Below are 17,662 nucleotides of genomic sequence, written 5' to 3'. Positions count from 1 at the left end.
CTGACACTAAGCAAAGTGAAACTGCGGATAAGGAGGGACTACTGTATTGTGTTCAGGTAGCTTTCTTCTATGCCTATTTTGTTTTTTTAAACAATGTTTATTTCGAGAGAGAGTGCAAGCAGGGGAAGGGCACAGAGCAAGGTAGCGAGAGAATCCCGTGCAGGCTCCATGCTGTCAGTGAAGAGCCTGACGTGGGGTTTGAAGCCACAAACCGTGAGATCATGACCTGAGCTGAAATCAAGAGACGGAGGCTTAACTGACTGAGCCATCCAGGCGCCCTTTTAGTGCTTTTATTATTACAGGGTGTTGAATTCTGTCAAATGCTTTTTTTGCACCAATTGAAAGGATTTTTTTTCTCCTCTCATTTTATTGATGTGGCCTATCACACTTTCTCTTACATTGAACTCTTATGATTCTCTTACGTTGAACCATTCTTGCATTCCAAGAATAGATCCCACTTGGTCAGGGCATACAATCCTTTTAATATGCTGCTAAATCCTGCTTGCCAGCATTTTGTTGAGGACTCGTGCATCAATGTTCACAAAGCATACTGGCTTGGTTTGTAGTTTTCTTTTGGGGTCTTTGTCTGGCTTTGGTATCAGGACTATGCTGGCCTCACAGAGTGAGTCAGGAAGTGTTTCCTTCTCTTCAATTTTTTGGAAAAGTTTGAGGATTGGCATTAGTCTGGAAGCATTCATCAGTGAAACCATCAGTTCTAGGGCTTTTCTTTGTTGAGAGATTTTTGATTACAGATTTGATTACGCATAACATTATGGATTACCAGTTACAGGTTTGTTCAGATTTTTTTGTCTCTTCATGATTTTAGTCTTGGTAGGTTTTGTGTTTCAAGACATCTGTCCATTTCAATGAGGTAATCCAATTTTTTGGCATACAACTGTTCATAGTGTTCTCTTACAATCCTTAGTATCTCTGTAGAATTGGTGGTGACCCCACTTCCATTCCTGAATTTTGTGAGTCCTCTTTTATTCTGAGTCCATCCAGCAAACGCTTGTTGACTTTATCTTTTTGAAGAACCAATTTTTGGTTTTACTGATTTCCTTTCTGTTTTTCCTATACTCTATTTCTCTCTACTCTGATGTTCATGATTTCCTTCCTTCTGCTAGCTTTGGGTTTAGTTTGTTCTTTTTCTCGTTCCTTAAGTGGTAAAGTTGGGTTGTTGACGTGAGATCTTTTTTATTTGTAATGTGAACATTTATGCCTACAAACTTTCCACTCAGCATTGCCTCTGCTGTGCCCTGTAAGTTTAGGTGTGCCGTGTTATTTTAATTCATCTCCAAGTACAGTAAAACCTTGGTTTGCAAGCATAATTTGTTCTGGAAACATGCTTGTAATCCAAAGCACTCATGTATCAAGCGAATTTCCAGAACCACTGGCTCAGTTGTGATCATGTGACATTGGGCATCACGTAGTACTCGTATTGCAAGACGTCGCTTGTTTATCAAGATAAAATGCATTAGACACGTTTGCTCATCAGGGTGACTGGGTGGCTTGGTTGGTTAAGTGTCCAACTTCGGCTCAGGTCACGATCTCAGTTTGTGGGTTCAAGCCCAGTGTCGGGCTCTCTGCTCTCAGCACAGAGCCCGCCTCAGATCCTCTGTCCCCCTCATGATCTCAAAAATAAACATTAAAAAAAAATCTGCTCATCCTGTGGACCACTCGCACATTTGCAATCCAAGGTTTTACTGTCCTTTCTTCCTTCCTTCCTTCCTTCCTTCCTTCCTTCCTTCCTTCCTTCCTTCCATCCATCCATCTTTCTAACAGAGAGGGTGGGGGGAGACACCCACGCAGAGGAAGAGAGAGAGGGAGACACAGAATCTTAAGCAGTCTGCACGCCCACTGCAGAGCTGGTGGGAGAGGGAGGGGCTCGATCTTACGCCCCTGAGATCATGACCTGAGCTGAAACCAAGTAAGACCCTTAAGCAATTAAGGCACCCAGGCGTCCCAGGTGTGTAAATCTTTGTAACGGTTTTATCTTCTTGTTGCACAAAATCTTTTATTAGTACACCATGTGTTTCTCTGTCTCTTGTAACCATTTTCAGTTTCAAGTCCATTTTGTGCAGCTGCTGTTGCGCTGTTTGGGTTACTATTTGTATGAAATACCTTTTTGGATCTTTTCACGTCCAGCCTGTTTGTTTTTGGATCTAAAGGTGAGTCTCCTGTAGACAGCATGTAGCTGGATCATGTGTTACCTCTTCTGATCGTTTTTAAACCAATTGAGAAAAACCTGACACACATATTAGTTTCAGGTGTACAACACGATTCAATAAAGGTCCATATTGCAAACTGATCACCACAGTAATTCTATTTCACATCCATCCCCACACTCAATTACAAAGTGTTTTCTTGTGCTCAAGCTCTATTCTGTTAGCAAGCTTCCATTAATCCATCAGTGAACACTGGGGTTATTTCAATGTCTCTACTATGTAAATAAGGCTCCTATGAACATGGGGGTGCAAGTATCTTTTTGAGTCTGTGTTTTTGTTTCCTTCGGATAAATACCCAGAAGTGGAATGTGGGATCATATGGTAGTTCTATTTTTTATTTATTTTTTCTTAAGCAGGCTCCACGTACAACGTGGGGCTAGAATTCATGGTCCCGAGATCAAGAGTCACATGCTGTGTACCAACTGAACCAGCCAGGCAGCCGGATTTTTAATTTTTTGAGAAAAGTTTATACTGTTTTTTTTTTTTTTTTAAGGTTTTATTTATTTTGAGAGAGAGGGAGGGGCAGAGAGCGAGGGAAAGAGAGAGAGTCCCAGGCGAGGCTCCATGCTGCCAACACAGGGCCCGATGAGGCGGGGCTCGAGCCCACAAAATGTGAGACCATGACCTGAGCTGAGATCAAGAGCTGGACACTTACCCTGAGCCACCCAGGCGCCCACCATACTGTTTTCCACAGTGGCTGGGCCAACTCACATTCCCGCCTACAGTGCACGAGGGTCACTTTCCTCCTCCCCCTCACCAACACTTGCTATTTCTTGTCTTTTTCACGATGGCTGTTCTAACAGGCATGAGGTGCTATCTCCTTGTGGTTCTGATGCGTTTCCCTGACGATTAAGGATGTTGAGCCCCTTTTTCATGCAGCTGTTGGACATCTGCATGTCTTCTTTGGAAAGATGTCCATTCAGACCATTTGCCCTTTTTCAACTGGACTGCTTCGTTGCTACCGAGGCGGAAGAGTTCTCTGTATGTATTTTAGATATCAGCCACCTGCCAGATACATGAATTGCGCTACTCTCCCCCACTCTGTGGGGTGCTTTCTTTTGCTGATGGTTTCCCTTGTATAGAGTTCCTCGTGGTCCCACTTGCTCATTTCTGCTTTTGTTGCCCTTTGCTTCTGGTGTCAAACCCAGAAAGTCCTCCCCGAGACTGATGTCCAGGAGCTCATCCCCTGATTACTTCTGGGAATTTTATAGTTTCAGGTATTACCTTTAAGTTCTCAAGACATCCCGACTGGACTTTTGTGTATGGTGTAAGACAGGCATCCAGTTTCATTCTTTCCTACGTGGCTGTCCGGTTTTCCCCACACAACTTACTGAACAGACTGCCTGCTCCCTACCTTTGCCTTAAATTGATCATATGAATGCAGCTTTATCTCTGAGCGCTCTGTTGTACTACATCCATTTCTGTTTTATGCCAATACCATACTCTTTTGATTATTATAGCATTGTAACAGTTGGGAATCATGAAGTGGGAAGCCTCCAGCCTTATTCTTCTTTCTCGATTCGTTTCACTATTTGGGGTATTGGGATTCTTTGTTCTATTTCCCTGAAATTTGCCATTGAAGTTTTGATTTTTATTGCACTGAGTTTGTAGACTGCTTTTGGCAGTGTGGACATTTTAACATTAATTCTTCCATTCCATGAGCATATGATATCGTCCATTTATTTGTGCCTTCTACAATTTTTTCATTACTGAATTATTAAGGGTTTCAGTGTACATGCTTTTTACTTCCTTGATTAAATTTACTTAGGTATTTCATTTTTTATGCCACTGTTGAAAATGGGAGGATTGGGGCGCCTGGGTGGCGCAGTCGGTTAAGCGTCCGACTTCAGCCAGGTCACGATCTCGCGGTCCGTGAGTTCGAGCCCCGCGTCGGGCTCTGGGCCGATGGCTCGGAGCCTGGAGACTGTTTCCGATTCTGTGTCTCCCTCTCTCTCTGCCCCTCCCCCGTTCATGCTCTGTCTCTCTCTGTCCAAAAATAAATAAAAAAACGTTGAAAAAAAAAAATAAAAAAAGAAAATGGGAGGATTGTTTTCTTAATTTCTCTGATAGGTCATTATTAAGAGTATGGAAATTCCACTGAATTGCATATTTTGATTCTGAATTCTGCAACTTAAACCTCATCGATCAGTTCTAACACTTTTTTCAGGTTTTCTGTATACAACGTCATGTCATCTACAGATGGAGACAGTTCTACTTCTTCCTTCCCAATTTGTATGTATTTTATTTCTTTTTCTTGCCTAACTGCTCTGGCTAGTACTTCCAGTACTATGTTGAATAAAGGTGGTAAGAGTGTTTTCTGATCTGTTTTTGTTTAATGTTTGTTTATTTTTGAGGTGGGGGGGCGCAAAGAGAGAGAGGGAGACGGTGGACCTGAAGTGGGCTCTGAGCTGACAGCAGAGAGAGTGATGTGGGGCTCAAACTCACGAACCGTGAGATCACGACCTGACCCAAAGTCAGATGCTTAACCAATGGAGCCACCCAAGCACCCCGAGTGTTTTCTGATCTTAAGAGTAAAAGCTTTCCGACTTTCAACACTGAGTATGAAATTAGCCGTGGGCTTGTTGTATGTAGCCTTTACTATGTTGACATACGTTCTCTCATGCCCACTTTGTTCAAAGAGGGAGGTACAGAATCCAAAGCAGGCTCCAGGCTCTGAGCTGTCAGCACAGAGCCCGATGTGGGGCTGGAACTCATGAGCTGTGAGATCATGACCTGAGCCAAAGTCAGATGCTTAAGCAACGGCCACCCAGGTGCCCCTCATCCCCACTTTGTTTAAAGTTTTAATCATAAATGGATGTTGAATTCCACTCTGTCACTTGATTGGAGAGTGTAAGCCATCCGCTTTTTTTTTTTTTCTTTAAGGTTTTAAGTAATCTCTATACCCAACATGGGGCTCAAACCCACAACTCTGAAATGAAGAGTTGTATACTCCACCAGGTGAACCAACCAGGTGCCCCAGGCCTCCAAAATTTCTGACAAGAAACCTGCCTATCATCTTATTGAGGATCCCTTGTATGTGATGATGTGCTTGTCTAATGCTGCTTTCATGATGTGCTCTTTATCTTTTCAAAGTCTGATTATGTTTCTTGCTGTGAGTCTCTTTTAAGTTCTTCTTACTTGGAGCTCGGTGAGCTTTGTGGTTGTCTGTGTTCATGCCCTCCATCAAATGTAGGAAGTTTACAAGCACTATTTTTTTCAAATATTCTCTCCGCCTCTTTCTCTTTGGTACTTCTGGGACACCCACGATGCACAGGCTGGTCTGCTGGATGGTGTCCCAGAGGTCGCCTAGGGTCTGTTCTCTTTCCTTCTATCTTTTCTCTTTCTGTTCTTCAGGCTTGGAGAATTTCCACTGTCATATCTTGAAGTTCACGGATTCTTTCTTTAGTCTGCTCAAATCTGCCTTTGAATCCCTCTAGTGGATTTTTCATTTCAATTATGGTCCTTTAGGCTTTCTATCTCTTTGGTATTTCCATTTTGTTCACACATCATTTTCACAAATTTGTCCACATCATCCCTTAGTTCTTTGAGCATCTTTGGGCCTTTGTTTTGAGGTCATCGTCTAATGTATTCTCAATTGAGTCTTTTTTAGGGAAAAATTATTTTGAATTATTTTTTTCCTTTGAATGGGCCACGGTTTTCTGTTTCTTCGTATTCCTTGTGATTTTTCCTTGAACACTGCAAGTTTGAACGTAATAATGTGGTACATCTGGAAATAAGATTCTCCCTCCTTTCCCAGTGTTTACATATCCTGACCTTTAATTTCTAGCTCCCAAGCGGAAGAAAAGTGAAAAATGAAGGGGAAGAAAATAGGGCCCTTCAAGTCTCTTGGTAGTCACTTCAGGTGGAGGAAGACAGGCTTACGACAATGGTGGAGGACAGCGATCCCCGGCATTTGGAGGACAGGGTCCTCTTCACCCAGCCTGGCTTCTGCCACCTGTGAGCAAGCTGTTCCAGCAATGCCTATGTAGCCGCCTGCCGTGTGGCTGGGGGTAGAGGATGGGTGGTTGCTACTGTTCTAAGTTGAAATTGACCAAAAGGAACCACAGCTTGCCATCTCAGCCTTCCCCTAGTAGCTGCAAGCTTTCAACAGGCTCCAGAGTTCCAAAATTGTTACGTTAGACATATTCTGCCCGTGTAATTATCTAAGAGGTAATTTTTTTCCTTTTCAGTTAGATTCTAGTCTATTTTACTAATTTTTCTCACTGTGACAAATCCAGTGGGCTTGTAATAAATATGCTGAGCAAACTCACAGGAGAACCATGTGACACAGCGCCGCCCGGCACACAGTGAGCAGTCAGTATGTGTCAGGTATTACCGTTGTAGCATCGTTATGTACTGTTGTGGTTTCCTGGGGGTAGTTAGGTTGAAGTGAGGAAACAGCAGCAGCTTACTCTCTGCCGCGAGGAGACGGTGTAACGGGATCGCCGGAGGTCTCGTGCCGGCTGACCCACACTGCGGCAAGATCCCTCTAGTGACACCCTCGTGTCTTCCGCGCTGCTGGACTCTTGGCTTCACCAGCCCCTGCTTTCTTACCATTTCTGCATCTCACAGTTGGGATCGCAGCTGTGGTTGATGAATCGGGCCTCATTCCCCATGCGGTAACTGTCGATCACCATCCCGCTATCCAGGTTCAGGCAGTAGTGGTCGCTGTGATTATGATACTGCTCAATCATCCTGTTCCTGAAGAGGAGAGGAAGAATCGAAAGCCAATTAATGATTAAGTTGAAAGTAAATTGGAAATCTTCCATTTTCCATTCTCATCTGGTCTCTTTGCCATTTTCTTGGGGTGTCCCCACTAATCACTGTACCTGAACTCTTGCTCGCTGACAACCTCCCCCAGGTACTCGATGATGAACTGCCCGGCTTTTAGGGGTTCTTTGGTTCGGATTCCCCAACCTTTTTCCTCAGCTCGAAATCGTTCTAGACACTGCACCCACTCATGCCTCTGTATCCTCTGGTTACAGCACTGCTCACCACAGGGACAAGTGTTGGGGGAACATTCAGCAAAGATCATTCTAGAAAGAAGAGAGAGAACTGCATGTCAAATAATATTACATATGCCTTCAGGGACCCATTTTTCTTTTATAGGAACTCTTAAAAGGAATACACGAAATTTTTAATTTTAACAAGGTTGGATTGGTTAACAAGGTACTAATACATAACTCCAAAACTTAATAATACTGAAAATTACCAAGTCAAGTTATAAACACCGGATGGATTAAACTAACTGTCCACTAAGCATCCTGGGTAAACACAGTATCACATTTAGCTCTGTACTAAGAGTAAAACCACAGACCATAGAGGAATTAATAATTTCCAGATTACATAGCATTTTTGTTTTGAAGCAGCTCATGGGTATGTACAGATTTTGTTTTCTTTCTAAATTGTGGCAAAATCACACATAAACTGCACACTGTAAATATTTTTTTTTCAACGTTTTTTTTTTTTATTTTTTTTATTTTTGGGACAGAGAGAGACATAGCATGAACGGGGGAGGGGCAGAGAGAGAGGGAGACACAGAATCAGAAACAGGCTCCAGGCTCTGAGCCATCAGCCCAGAGCCCGACGCGGGGCTCGAACTCACGGACCGCGAGATCGTGACCTGGCTGAAGTCGGACGCTTAACCGACTGCGCCACCCAGGCGCCCCCACACTGTAAATATTTTTAAGCATACAGTTCAGTACATTTGCATTGTCGTTGTTTTATAAGAATTTTATATTTTGTTAGTGTAAATGACATTCCCATACTGGAAATAACATTTCCAGTCTATATACTAGCTGAACCTATAACCACTAGTGAATTAACAAGCCAAAATTTCTGAACACAGTAGACAAAGTTGTTGTGTACCTGTCTTCTCACTGCTTTTCGTTTTTACATTTCTAGATCTTTCACAGAAGTGATTTAGTTTTGGTATAGGGTTTGAAATCCCAGTAAGACTACTGAACAGGATTAAAACAAGGGATGATTTAGAATATAATGGTAGATCGAAATATCACATTATATTTTATATAATGTACACACACACACACCTTACAAATCTCGTAAAAAAAAAGCATGTGACATTTTAGAATCTGTCACAGTCTTTCTTCAAATAAACATTACCCCCATCTAGTTTTTTTTTTTTTTTTTTTTTTTTATTTTTGGGACAGAGAGAGACAGAGCATGAACGGGGGAGGGGCAGAGAGAGAGGGAGACACAGAATCGGAAACAGGCCCCAGGCTCCGAGCCATCAGCCCAGAGCCCGACGCGGGGCTCGAACTCACGGACCGCGAGATCGTGACCTGGCTGAAGTCGGACGCTTAACCGACTGCGCCACCCAGGCGCCCCAACATTACCCCCATCTAAAGAGCAAACACAGCACAGTGTTGTCACAGAAATGAGCAGTTAAGAGTACCCACTGGGCTGGTCCTCAAGGTCTGACCATCAGCTTAGCCTGTGAAAGGCACTGGCTTATTGTCAAATTCATCACCTTTATGCTTTCTTCTGATGAATTCTTCGCTGCATGAATACTACTAAATATCCCTCCTGAAAATGCCTCCTTGATTTTACGTGCCTTCTTGATTGCTCACAAACCAAGGTTTTACCATATTTACTAAGGAAGATGTTACTGAGGTTATAAACAATGTTGGACACGTTCTTGAGTGTTTACCTGAACTGATGATAAAAACTCATTACTTGCTTTTAAAAATAGTCCTGAAACACCTGGGTGGCTCAGTTAGTTAAGCATCCGACTTCGGCTCAGGTCACGATCACAGCTCCTGAGTTCGATCCCCATGTCAGGCTCTGTGCTCACAGCTCGGAGCCTGGAGCCTGCTTCGGATTCTGTCTCCCTCTCTCTGCCCCTCCCCCACTCATGCTCGCGCGTTCTCTCTCTCTGTCTCTCAAATAAATAAAAACATTAAAAAATAAATAAAAAGTCCCGAATCTAGTATGAACCCTAACATAGACACAAAATTGAATCTTACAGATCCTTTGAGCTTTCCCCTGAAATATTTACAAAACCTAGAACCCGAAGACAGGAAAGACATTTTAGGTTGCTCCATTTAAGTAAATCTTTATGTGGGTTACTTTTAAATATATAAGGAAGCACCCACTGAATACTATATTTTAATTTTTATTAAATACAGAATAAATAAATTTTAATTTTTATTAAATACAGAATAAATAAATAAATACATTTGTATTTAAATGTATGCATTTATCACATCATTCATTAGATGCATGCATATGTAGGAACCATATTCTCCTGATATAAAGTTGGCAGCATTGTATCTGAGGTTTTTGTTTGTTTGCTTGTTTTTGAAGAAAGACAACACGGTGTTAAGGATAAATGTGACACCCATACCAACAAAAATGACCCAAGACAACCAATGTAATTATGTAAAGGTAAATATTTGGATTCCAATTCCATGTGATTAAAAGACTAACGACTTAAAAGCAGAGTATATACTGGAAAGAACACAAATTCTGATTAAGACATGCGTGGATTCAAATTCTGTCTCTGTCACTCAAGTGTTGTGTACAATATGGAGCAATCTGCTACCCAGACTCTAGGATCCTTCATTTATAAAATATAAAGCTATTACCTATCTCATTGGAGTACTGTGAAAAAGAGAGGGAAGTAGCCAATGAGATAGTCGCTGTATTACAGCAATTTCACAGACAATAAATATCATATAAAAAAACACAGTAACGTTAGCACATAAAGGAATGCGAATTAAGCAATTTTAAAGATATATGATACTCCCAAATATTAAACCAATGAAATATAAAGCACCGAAAATAAAGTTAGGTGTGAATCCCTAAGCGGGGATGGAACTATGGGGAAGTGAGTATATTCAGGTACTGGTGGTGACACCCCAAATCCACTCATCATTTCATGCGAGCCACTGGACAGCGCAGAGTAGGAATTATGCAAACATTCACAGTCCGTATAGGTAAGGCTCCTTCGGAGAGAGCACCCTAAGAATTAAAGAAAGAGGAACGTGCCCAGTTTCACTGTGGTGCCATTTTTAATAGCAAAACATTGGGAGTCATGTGAATGATGAACCACAGGAGGCTGGCAAACTAGGGGCTATCAACCTACAGAAGATAACAGAGCACCTAAAAATGGTGAGTGAGCGGACCACATGGATACATAAAAGTGTGTATATAAAACATCTGTGAGTGGAAAAAAAAAATCAGTGCACAACACAGACTATACCAGCAGCCATGACTCCTATGTAAAACCGTATGTATGCATGTATGTATATATAAGATGTGAATTTACAATGATGTGTAAGGCAGAGTTTCTCAGATGTCACGTTGATACAGGAGGTACTAGAACATTGATTCCCGTAGCCCATAGGACAGTTGACTAGACACTGGGGAAGCAGTTGTCTTTGTTTAGGAAAACTATCTAGAACAGGAAGTATCGATGTAAAGTTCATCACCGGTTCTTCTTTACTGTAAATTTGCTTATGTTACTAAAACCAACAAATTAGATCTCCATTCCAGGGTCTCTATCAGACATTTCCCTTTTGAAACCTCCATGTCATTTAGAACTCAATGGCCCCAAAGTAAAATAATAGTTTCCATCTCCAAACTAATCAGACCCCATACTTTCATTCTGTGGCAACAGGATTACCATCGCTCATTGGCAACACTGACTCAGTCAACACATGTCCGTCTCTGTGCACATGCCAGTGGGTCACCAGACCCGTTTTCCTTCCAAACACATCACGCCCTTCTTTCACTGCCACCATCCTACCTTATGCCCTCATTATGGCGACAATGTACGGAGATCTAGGAAAGTTTCTAGAACTGTGCTGAATACTTTATGAACATCGTCTCCTAAGATCCTTACCCTCCCAACCCCCCATAAAGAAGGTACTAATTTTATTAGAGGGGTTAAATAACCTTCCTCAGGTCTTACAAGTAATAAGAGGATTTAAACCTGGGTATGGTTAAGACTCTTAAGTCTCATTCTTTCCCTGTTACTCTACGCAGCCCATGTGATGGGCTGAATGTTTGTGTCTCCCCAAAACGAACAGCTGAAGCCCCGGCCCCCAGTGTGATGGTTATTTGGAGGTAGGGCATTTGGGAGGTCAACTGGCTTATATTAGGGTATGAGGGTGGGAATCTCACGATGGGATCAGTGCCCTTACAGGAGGAAGACCAGAGAGCTCTCCTCCCTGAGCACCCACTAAGGAAAGGCCACGTGAGCACACAGGCAGAAAGTGGCTGTCTATAAGCCTGGAAGTGGGTCCTCACCAGACAGCAAATACTTGCGTCTTGACCTTGGACTTCCTAGCCTCCAGAACTGTGAGAAATAAATTTCAGTTGTTTAAGCCACCAGGTCAATGGTATTTTGCCGTAATAGCCCAAGTAGATTAAGACAGCCCATCAAGTAGGTTTTATGTATCTTTATGCAACTTCATGAGAGCAATTCAAAGAGCTTATTTAACTTTTCCCTCCAAATGAAGTGTCCTAGGTCTTGAAGCCTGTGCTTTTAGAGAAATCAATTTAGTACAGTACCTATTGAGACAGTCATCCACACAGCCCTTCCTGGTATCATCATCTGGCTTCTTACAGTTACAGGTGGTGGCCTCGTAACCAGAAAGGGGTTTGACATCAACGTAGACATCTTGAGAGAAGACAGCAAAGAGTAATTTGTAAACATATAAGATCATTTTTTAAGTGCCAGGCCAAGAAGAACATTGATGGTATGATGGCAGAAAAAATAGCTCCCAAGTTACTCACTTGAACGGATTTTTTTATATAGTGGGACATCTGGCTTTTTGTATAGCTAGAAGAAAAAAAAAAAGAAAAATCCTGATATAGCATTTAACTTCAAATGCCAGGCAGCAGCATCAATCACTAAAAACACAAGAAATTATCCATGTGCCCTGCTCCCATGGGAATATTTATAAGATTTTCTGGGTTGTGTGTATCTGAGGGAACTTCTTGGTGTGATCACTTTTTACCCTGAAATAAAAAGTGACTTACTAGACTAGAGGAGTGTGAGCTGAGAGAGAAAGAGATTCAACAACAGAAGAAACGGTAAACACTTTAATGAAAATGCGTTTTCAATTATAAGCTTCTTTAGCATGTTTTAGACTTAAACAAAAATTGCTTAAGGCTTGATTTGCCTTTATGAAAAGAAAGGAAAAGTTGCACAGAGCTTGTGGAGATGGTCTGGGGGAATATATGGAATTAAAAAGATGAGCACCCTGACCTTTTCAGGGTGGGTATTCCAGAAAAACACATTTCACATTTTAATTAAGGCAATTAATTTAGTGAATAAAGGGGAGAGGGAAGGCAGGAAATAAAGCTTTCATACTGCAATTAAGAAAATAAACTTGAAAAAAGTTTACGTATTTATTTCAAGAGAGAGAGAGAGACACAGAGTGTATCAGCAAGCACAAGGCAGGGAGGGGAGAGAGAGAGAGAGGAGAAGACCCCAAGCGGGCTCCGCACTGTCAACGCAGAGCCCAACGCGGGGCTCCATCCCACAAGCCATGAGATCTGGACCTGAGCGGAAACCAAGAGGCGGCCGCTTAACCGACTGAGCCCCCCAGATGCCTTAAGAGAGGGCGTGTTAACCTGTAAGAGAAGCCCCACCATCACTTTTCAGTGGGGATAGTCAGAGCATTGTCTCCTTCACGGTTATGAACTCTGACACAAATGTCTAACGTATCGATCCTCCCAGACTGAAGAGAGGTCACCAGAGAAGAGAATGTAGAGAAGGTCCATTGCTTCTGGCTTTCCAAAATTAAACTTTGGTGGAATCTGGGCAAAGCTCAGGAGTCTATTCATCACATTTGCATGACTCTTTTCCACTGCTGCTTTCAACATGGGGCCGGGGGCTCCAGCTCACCACAAACATTACTGGGGAAACTTTCCAGTTAGGGGAAAGGAGAGAAAAGAAAGCACCTTCCCACTTTTAGTTCCCCATTTAAAGATCTGTTAAAAGTACACGAGTGTTAAAACGTTTCCCTCGTTTCCTTTGGTAGAAGACCTCTTTTGTATGTGAAAAATAAATTCCAAACTGATGGGAAGGAGCCAACAAAAATAAAGCCTGAGATTTCTTAGTGCCGCTGGCAGTACATCTAAATTCTCCCGGGACCTGCATCAAACAGGATTCTTACAGAACCATCTCTGCTACCAGAATAAGAGTCCAGAATAATGCAGAAGGTTGCCCAGGGAAGCAGGAACTCACTGCTATTCTGAAGTAGGAATACAGGCAAATAGGTCACATTAAATATGGATGCAAATTCATTTTCCTTAGTCCGTAACCTTCACGGGGACACTTCTCCATACGTCCTAAGATGAGAGCGTAACAAGGAGGCAGAGACAGAGACTTGCAGGCCCCCCTCCCCAGAACAAAACCTGTAAGATAGGCTCCTGTACCTGATTATGTTTCCACTGCCAAAGGATGTCATAGGGAAGCTGGAAGTCAATTCTCTTTTGCCTTAGATACTTTCCTGAAACAAAAAAATACTATCAATTTTGGTATCTGTTCATACAAAGGGTCAAGCAGCCACAAGGTCTAATACACACGGACTAGGAAAACAAAGATTTAATTTCTAATTTTATAGATTTTTCCATCACAGATTTTGAATTTTAGCTACACTTTTCCAGCATGCTTCATGCGGTATCTGCTGAAGATCAATTTTAATAGTAGCCTATATGAAACAACATACCAAAAAAGACACAGGTCGTTATGAAGCAAACCGAAAACTGAGAACTGTTCGTTTATTAAAATTATTTCCTAGAGCATCTGGCGTCTGTTCTCCATTATTATAAATAACCTAAGATGGTCTGTAAAAATGGGAAGAAGTATAAGAATTTTCTAAACTAGGAGTCCCTGAATTTAAATAACTCAAGAGTATCTACATTCCAATTTATGATCTGTTAACATTTTTTCCGCTCTCTATCAGAACAGTCCTTCTATTAAAAGTCAAAAGCCCCTTTCTGCTTTAAAGAGGCCGCTTCTATTTCCTTGCTCTCTGACTTTTCTGTCCTTGAGGTGACTCGTCTGCGCAGGAACTACAAGCACTTCTCCGTCACCTGGGTGCTCGTCCCATCACTGTCTCCGGACCAGCAGTTCGCGGACACTCTGCTGATCCCGAGGGACTCGAGGGGGAAAGACTGCCTTCACGCCACGAAGTACTGCGAGTCTACTGCCCTCCCAGTCCTACGGAGGCACGTGCCGGCTCGCCATGCGGCCATTCGTGCTAACGGGGGAAGTGATGGTGGGTACAAGTGCTGGCATCTTAGCAGGAATTCAGGCAAGTGGCACAGAACTGGACTAGGAGAACGAGACGACTGGAAATGAGCCAGGCCGGCAGCATAAAAACATTAAACGTCGTGAGCGCTTTCGATGAAGTCACGAAAATTCTGCGGAATGTTGACCCGCAAGTCAGAAATGGTAATGTCCCGCACGGCACAATAGAAGTGCGCATCCTCGACGGTTGTGTCCAGGAAACACACTTGCGCAGACACAATGGCGAGCGGGGCTAGCCTAGCCTCTTCCGCGCGGCACCACCTGTCCTTGGACAGATGACTGACAAGCTGTGGCTGTTCGGACTCGGGAACTGAAAATGAGCGAAGTGAGCCGGTTACTTCAGAAACAGCTGAAAGGGTCTGTTTTCAGCGATAAAATTTGAGCGTGGACATTGGTGTTTTGGAAAACTCGTGGCGACTATCATGCGAGTCTTTAGAACTGCAACAAAATTCTCCTCGTGAAGTAAGTGGCAAGATTAACAAATGCGAATCGTTTTGGATACACACAGGGAATGGAAGAACAATACAATTCAGTGAATCAGAACTGTTTTACTGGCCAATGCGTGAAGCAATAAAGTCACACACGGGTAAGAAACCCATTTATTTTTATGAAAAAAAAAAATTTTTTTTTCAAGTTTACTTATTTATCCTGAGAACGGCAGAGGCAGCACAAGTGGGGGAGGGGCAGAGAGAGAGAGAGAGGGAAGCGGAGAATCCCAAGCAGGCTCTGCGCAGCCAGCACAGGGCCCGACGTGGGGCTCCAACTCACGAAACTGCAAGATGGTGACCTGAGCCGAAACCAGAAACCAAGAGTCGGACGCTTAACCGACTGAGCCACCCAGGTAAATGCATTTAAATACCAAGAGAGACCAATCACTTTAATGTACCAGAATACAAGAAGTTCATCAGTATTCATACTCCACATTATAATTCACCTTTAAGGAACAATTACGTTTATATTTTTGCTACAGTGTCAAAGAAGAATTATCTGAAATTATTAAAATATTCTTATCTGCATGAGAACAGATTTCTTCATGTATTTGAACCACAGTAACTTCCTAATAGATTGAATGCAAAAAAGATTAGAAAATCCAGATGTCTTACATTAAATCAGACATCAAAGAGATTTGCAAAAATGTGAAATAAGTCACTTTTCTCACTAAATTTTTCTTTGGGAAAGTTATTTCTCATAAAAATGTTATTTATGTCAACATGTAATGTGCAATGAGTTTATCGGACAGATCTGAGGATACAGCAGCACGGATCACAGGCGTATCCTGGGAGATCAGATGTGTGGAGTTAACGTAACAATAATTTTGGGGTTACAGCTGGAGTCCACTTGCTGATAGGGAAGTGAAGCTGAATACCTAACTACAAAGTCTGCAGTGAAAAGTGGAAACAACTTAAAGGTTTATCAAGAGGGGAAACTTTGGTACGTTAAAAAAATATATTTTTTTAAACATTTATTTATTATTGAGAGACAGAGAGACACAGAGTGTGAGCAGGGGAGGGGCAGAGAGAGGGAGACACACACACACAGAATCCGAAGCAGGCTCCAGGCTCGGAGCTGTCAGCACAGAGCTGGACGCGGGGCTGTGTGACCACAACGGGTGCTTAATAATTGCTTCTTGAAATTACTTAACAACAGAACTTTTACTTTTGCCTAACATTTATTGAGTATCGACTGTGTACCAGGTCCCAGACCAGGATTCTACACAAACTACCTCGCATCTTCACCCTATAGACAACTCCACAATGTCTCCATTTACTGATTAAAAAAACAAAAACGAACAAAAAAACCTGAGAATCAGAGAGACGAAGTCACTTTTCCAAGGTCACACAACTAACCCAGATTTTAGCTACGTACCAGATTTTTTCTTTTTCTTTTATTTAAGAAAAAAATTTTCTAACGTTCATTTATTTTTGAGAGAGACAGAGACAGAGCATGAGCGTGGGAGGGGCAGAGAGAGAGAGAGAGAGAGAGAGAGAGACAGACAGACACAGAATCCGAAGCAGGCTCCAGGTTCCAAGCTGTCAGCACAGAGCCCGACGCGGGGCTCGAACCCACAAACTGTGAGATCATGACCTGAGCTGAAGCTGGATGCTTAACTGACTGAGCCACCCAGGCGCCCCTGTACTGTTTCTTAATAACAATACAAATATAATTTTTAAAAAGTCAAAATTGGTCCCCAGAAATAGTACAAACCCCTTAATGTGAAGGATTGACTCCTTTCTTTGCCAGCAGTATCTGGTATGTTTTCTGAAGGGTGTGTCCAAGAGTGAAGGAGAATCCAGTAAGTTATGCATTTTTTAAAAGAATACTTTTTCGCTAAGAAAGCATCCATATCCTCCACATCCACTTCATCCAACCTCAAAGACATAATTTTCCCACAGTCCAACATCTTGACTTTTGCTCGCAATGAATTTCCATAGATGTATTAAAAAAGAGGGGTGCCTGGGTGGCTCGGTTGAGCGTCCAACTTCGGCTCAGGTCACAATCTCTTGGTTTGTGGGTTCGAGCCCTGTGTTGGGCTTTGTGCTGTCAGTGCAAGGCCTGCTTTGGATCCTCTATCTCAGTCTCTGTGCTCCCACCACCCCCCCCCGCCCGCCCCCTTCACATGCTCTCAAAAATAAATAAAAAACATTAAAGAGAGAGAGAGAGAGAGAGACGACAGGTCCCAAATGGAGTCACTTGGGTTAAGCCAAGTCACCACACCAGGGCTTGCTCTCTAACCTAACAGCTGTTTACATCTTCTCCAGAAATACAGTCTTAACGGGTCAGCACCAGTGACAAAATCTGCTACACAGACCATTTTCCAGATCCCCCCGAGGAACATGGGGTGAGCTGCCCTTTTCCTTACCCCTCCCCCCTTCTGCCTTTCTGTGCAGCTCCTGGGGGCAACTGTCCACTTGCTGGCTGGGATGTGTTGTGGGACGAGGCCAGTGACCTCTCAGTTCGTTCGGATGAATCCCGGTGCCTTTCCTGGCCCGATCTGTGTCCCTCCCCTCAGTCCCCACCCCGAGAGCCGGAGGAAGAAATGATGGCACACTATTCTGTCCTCCAACATCTCTGAAACCACCGCCGGGTGATTCACTTCTAAGAAGTGAGACCTAGGGGCGCCTGGATGGCGCAGTCGGTTGAGCGTCCG

The 17,662-nt window shown here is 42.8% G+C and overlaps 1 protein-coding gene across 9 annotated transcripts in view; it reads right to left on the bottom strand.

Annotated features, from left to right (window-relative positions):
- ASH1L (ASH1 like histone lysine methyltransferase) overlaps positions 1-17,662 on the bottom strand; it is a 193,199-nt gene that overhangs the window by 23,974 nt on the left and 151,563 nt on the right. For all 9 annotated transcript variants that reach the window (XM_058701884.1, XM_058701891.1, XM_058701885.1 and 6 more), the window contains 5 exons: positions 13,638-13,711; positions 11,988-12,033; positions 11,763-11,871; positions 7,055-7,261; positions 6,780-6,926 (listed from right to left, as the gene is read on the bottom strand). In XM_058701884.1, the coding sequence (XP_058557867.1) occupies positions 6,780-6,926; positions 7,055-7,261; positions 11,763-11,871; positions 11,988-12,033; positions 13,638-13,711 (583 nt within the window). The remainder of the gene's footprint in view (positions 1-6,779; positions 6,927-7,054; positions 7,262-11,762; positions 11,872-11,987; positions 12,034-13,637; positions 13,712-17,662) is intronic.

Source organism: Neofelis nebulosa, chromosome 15 (genome assembly GCF_028018385.1).
Source record: "Neofelis nebulosa isolate mNeoNeb1 chromosome 15, mNeoNeb1.pri, whole genome shotgun sequence".
Classification (NCBI taxonomy): Eukaryota; Metazoa; Chordata; class Mammalia; order Carnivora; family Felidae; genus Neofelis; species Neofelis nebulosa.
This window is presented reverse-complemented; position numbering and strand designations above follow the sequence as displayed.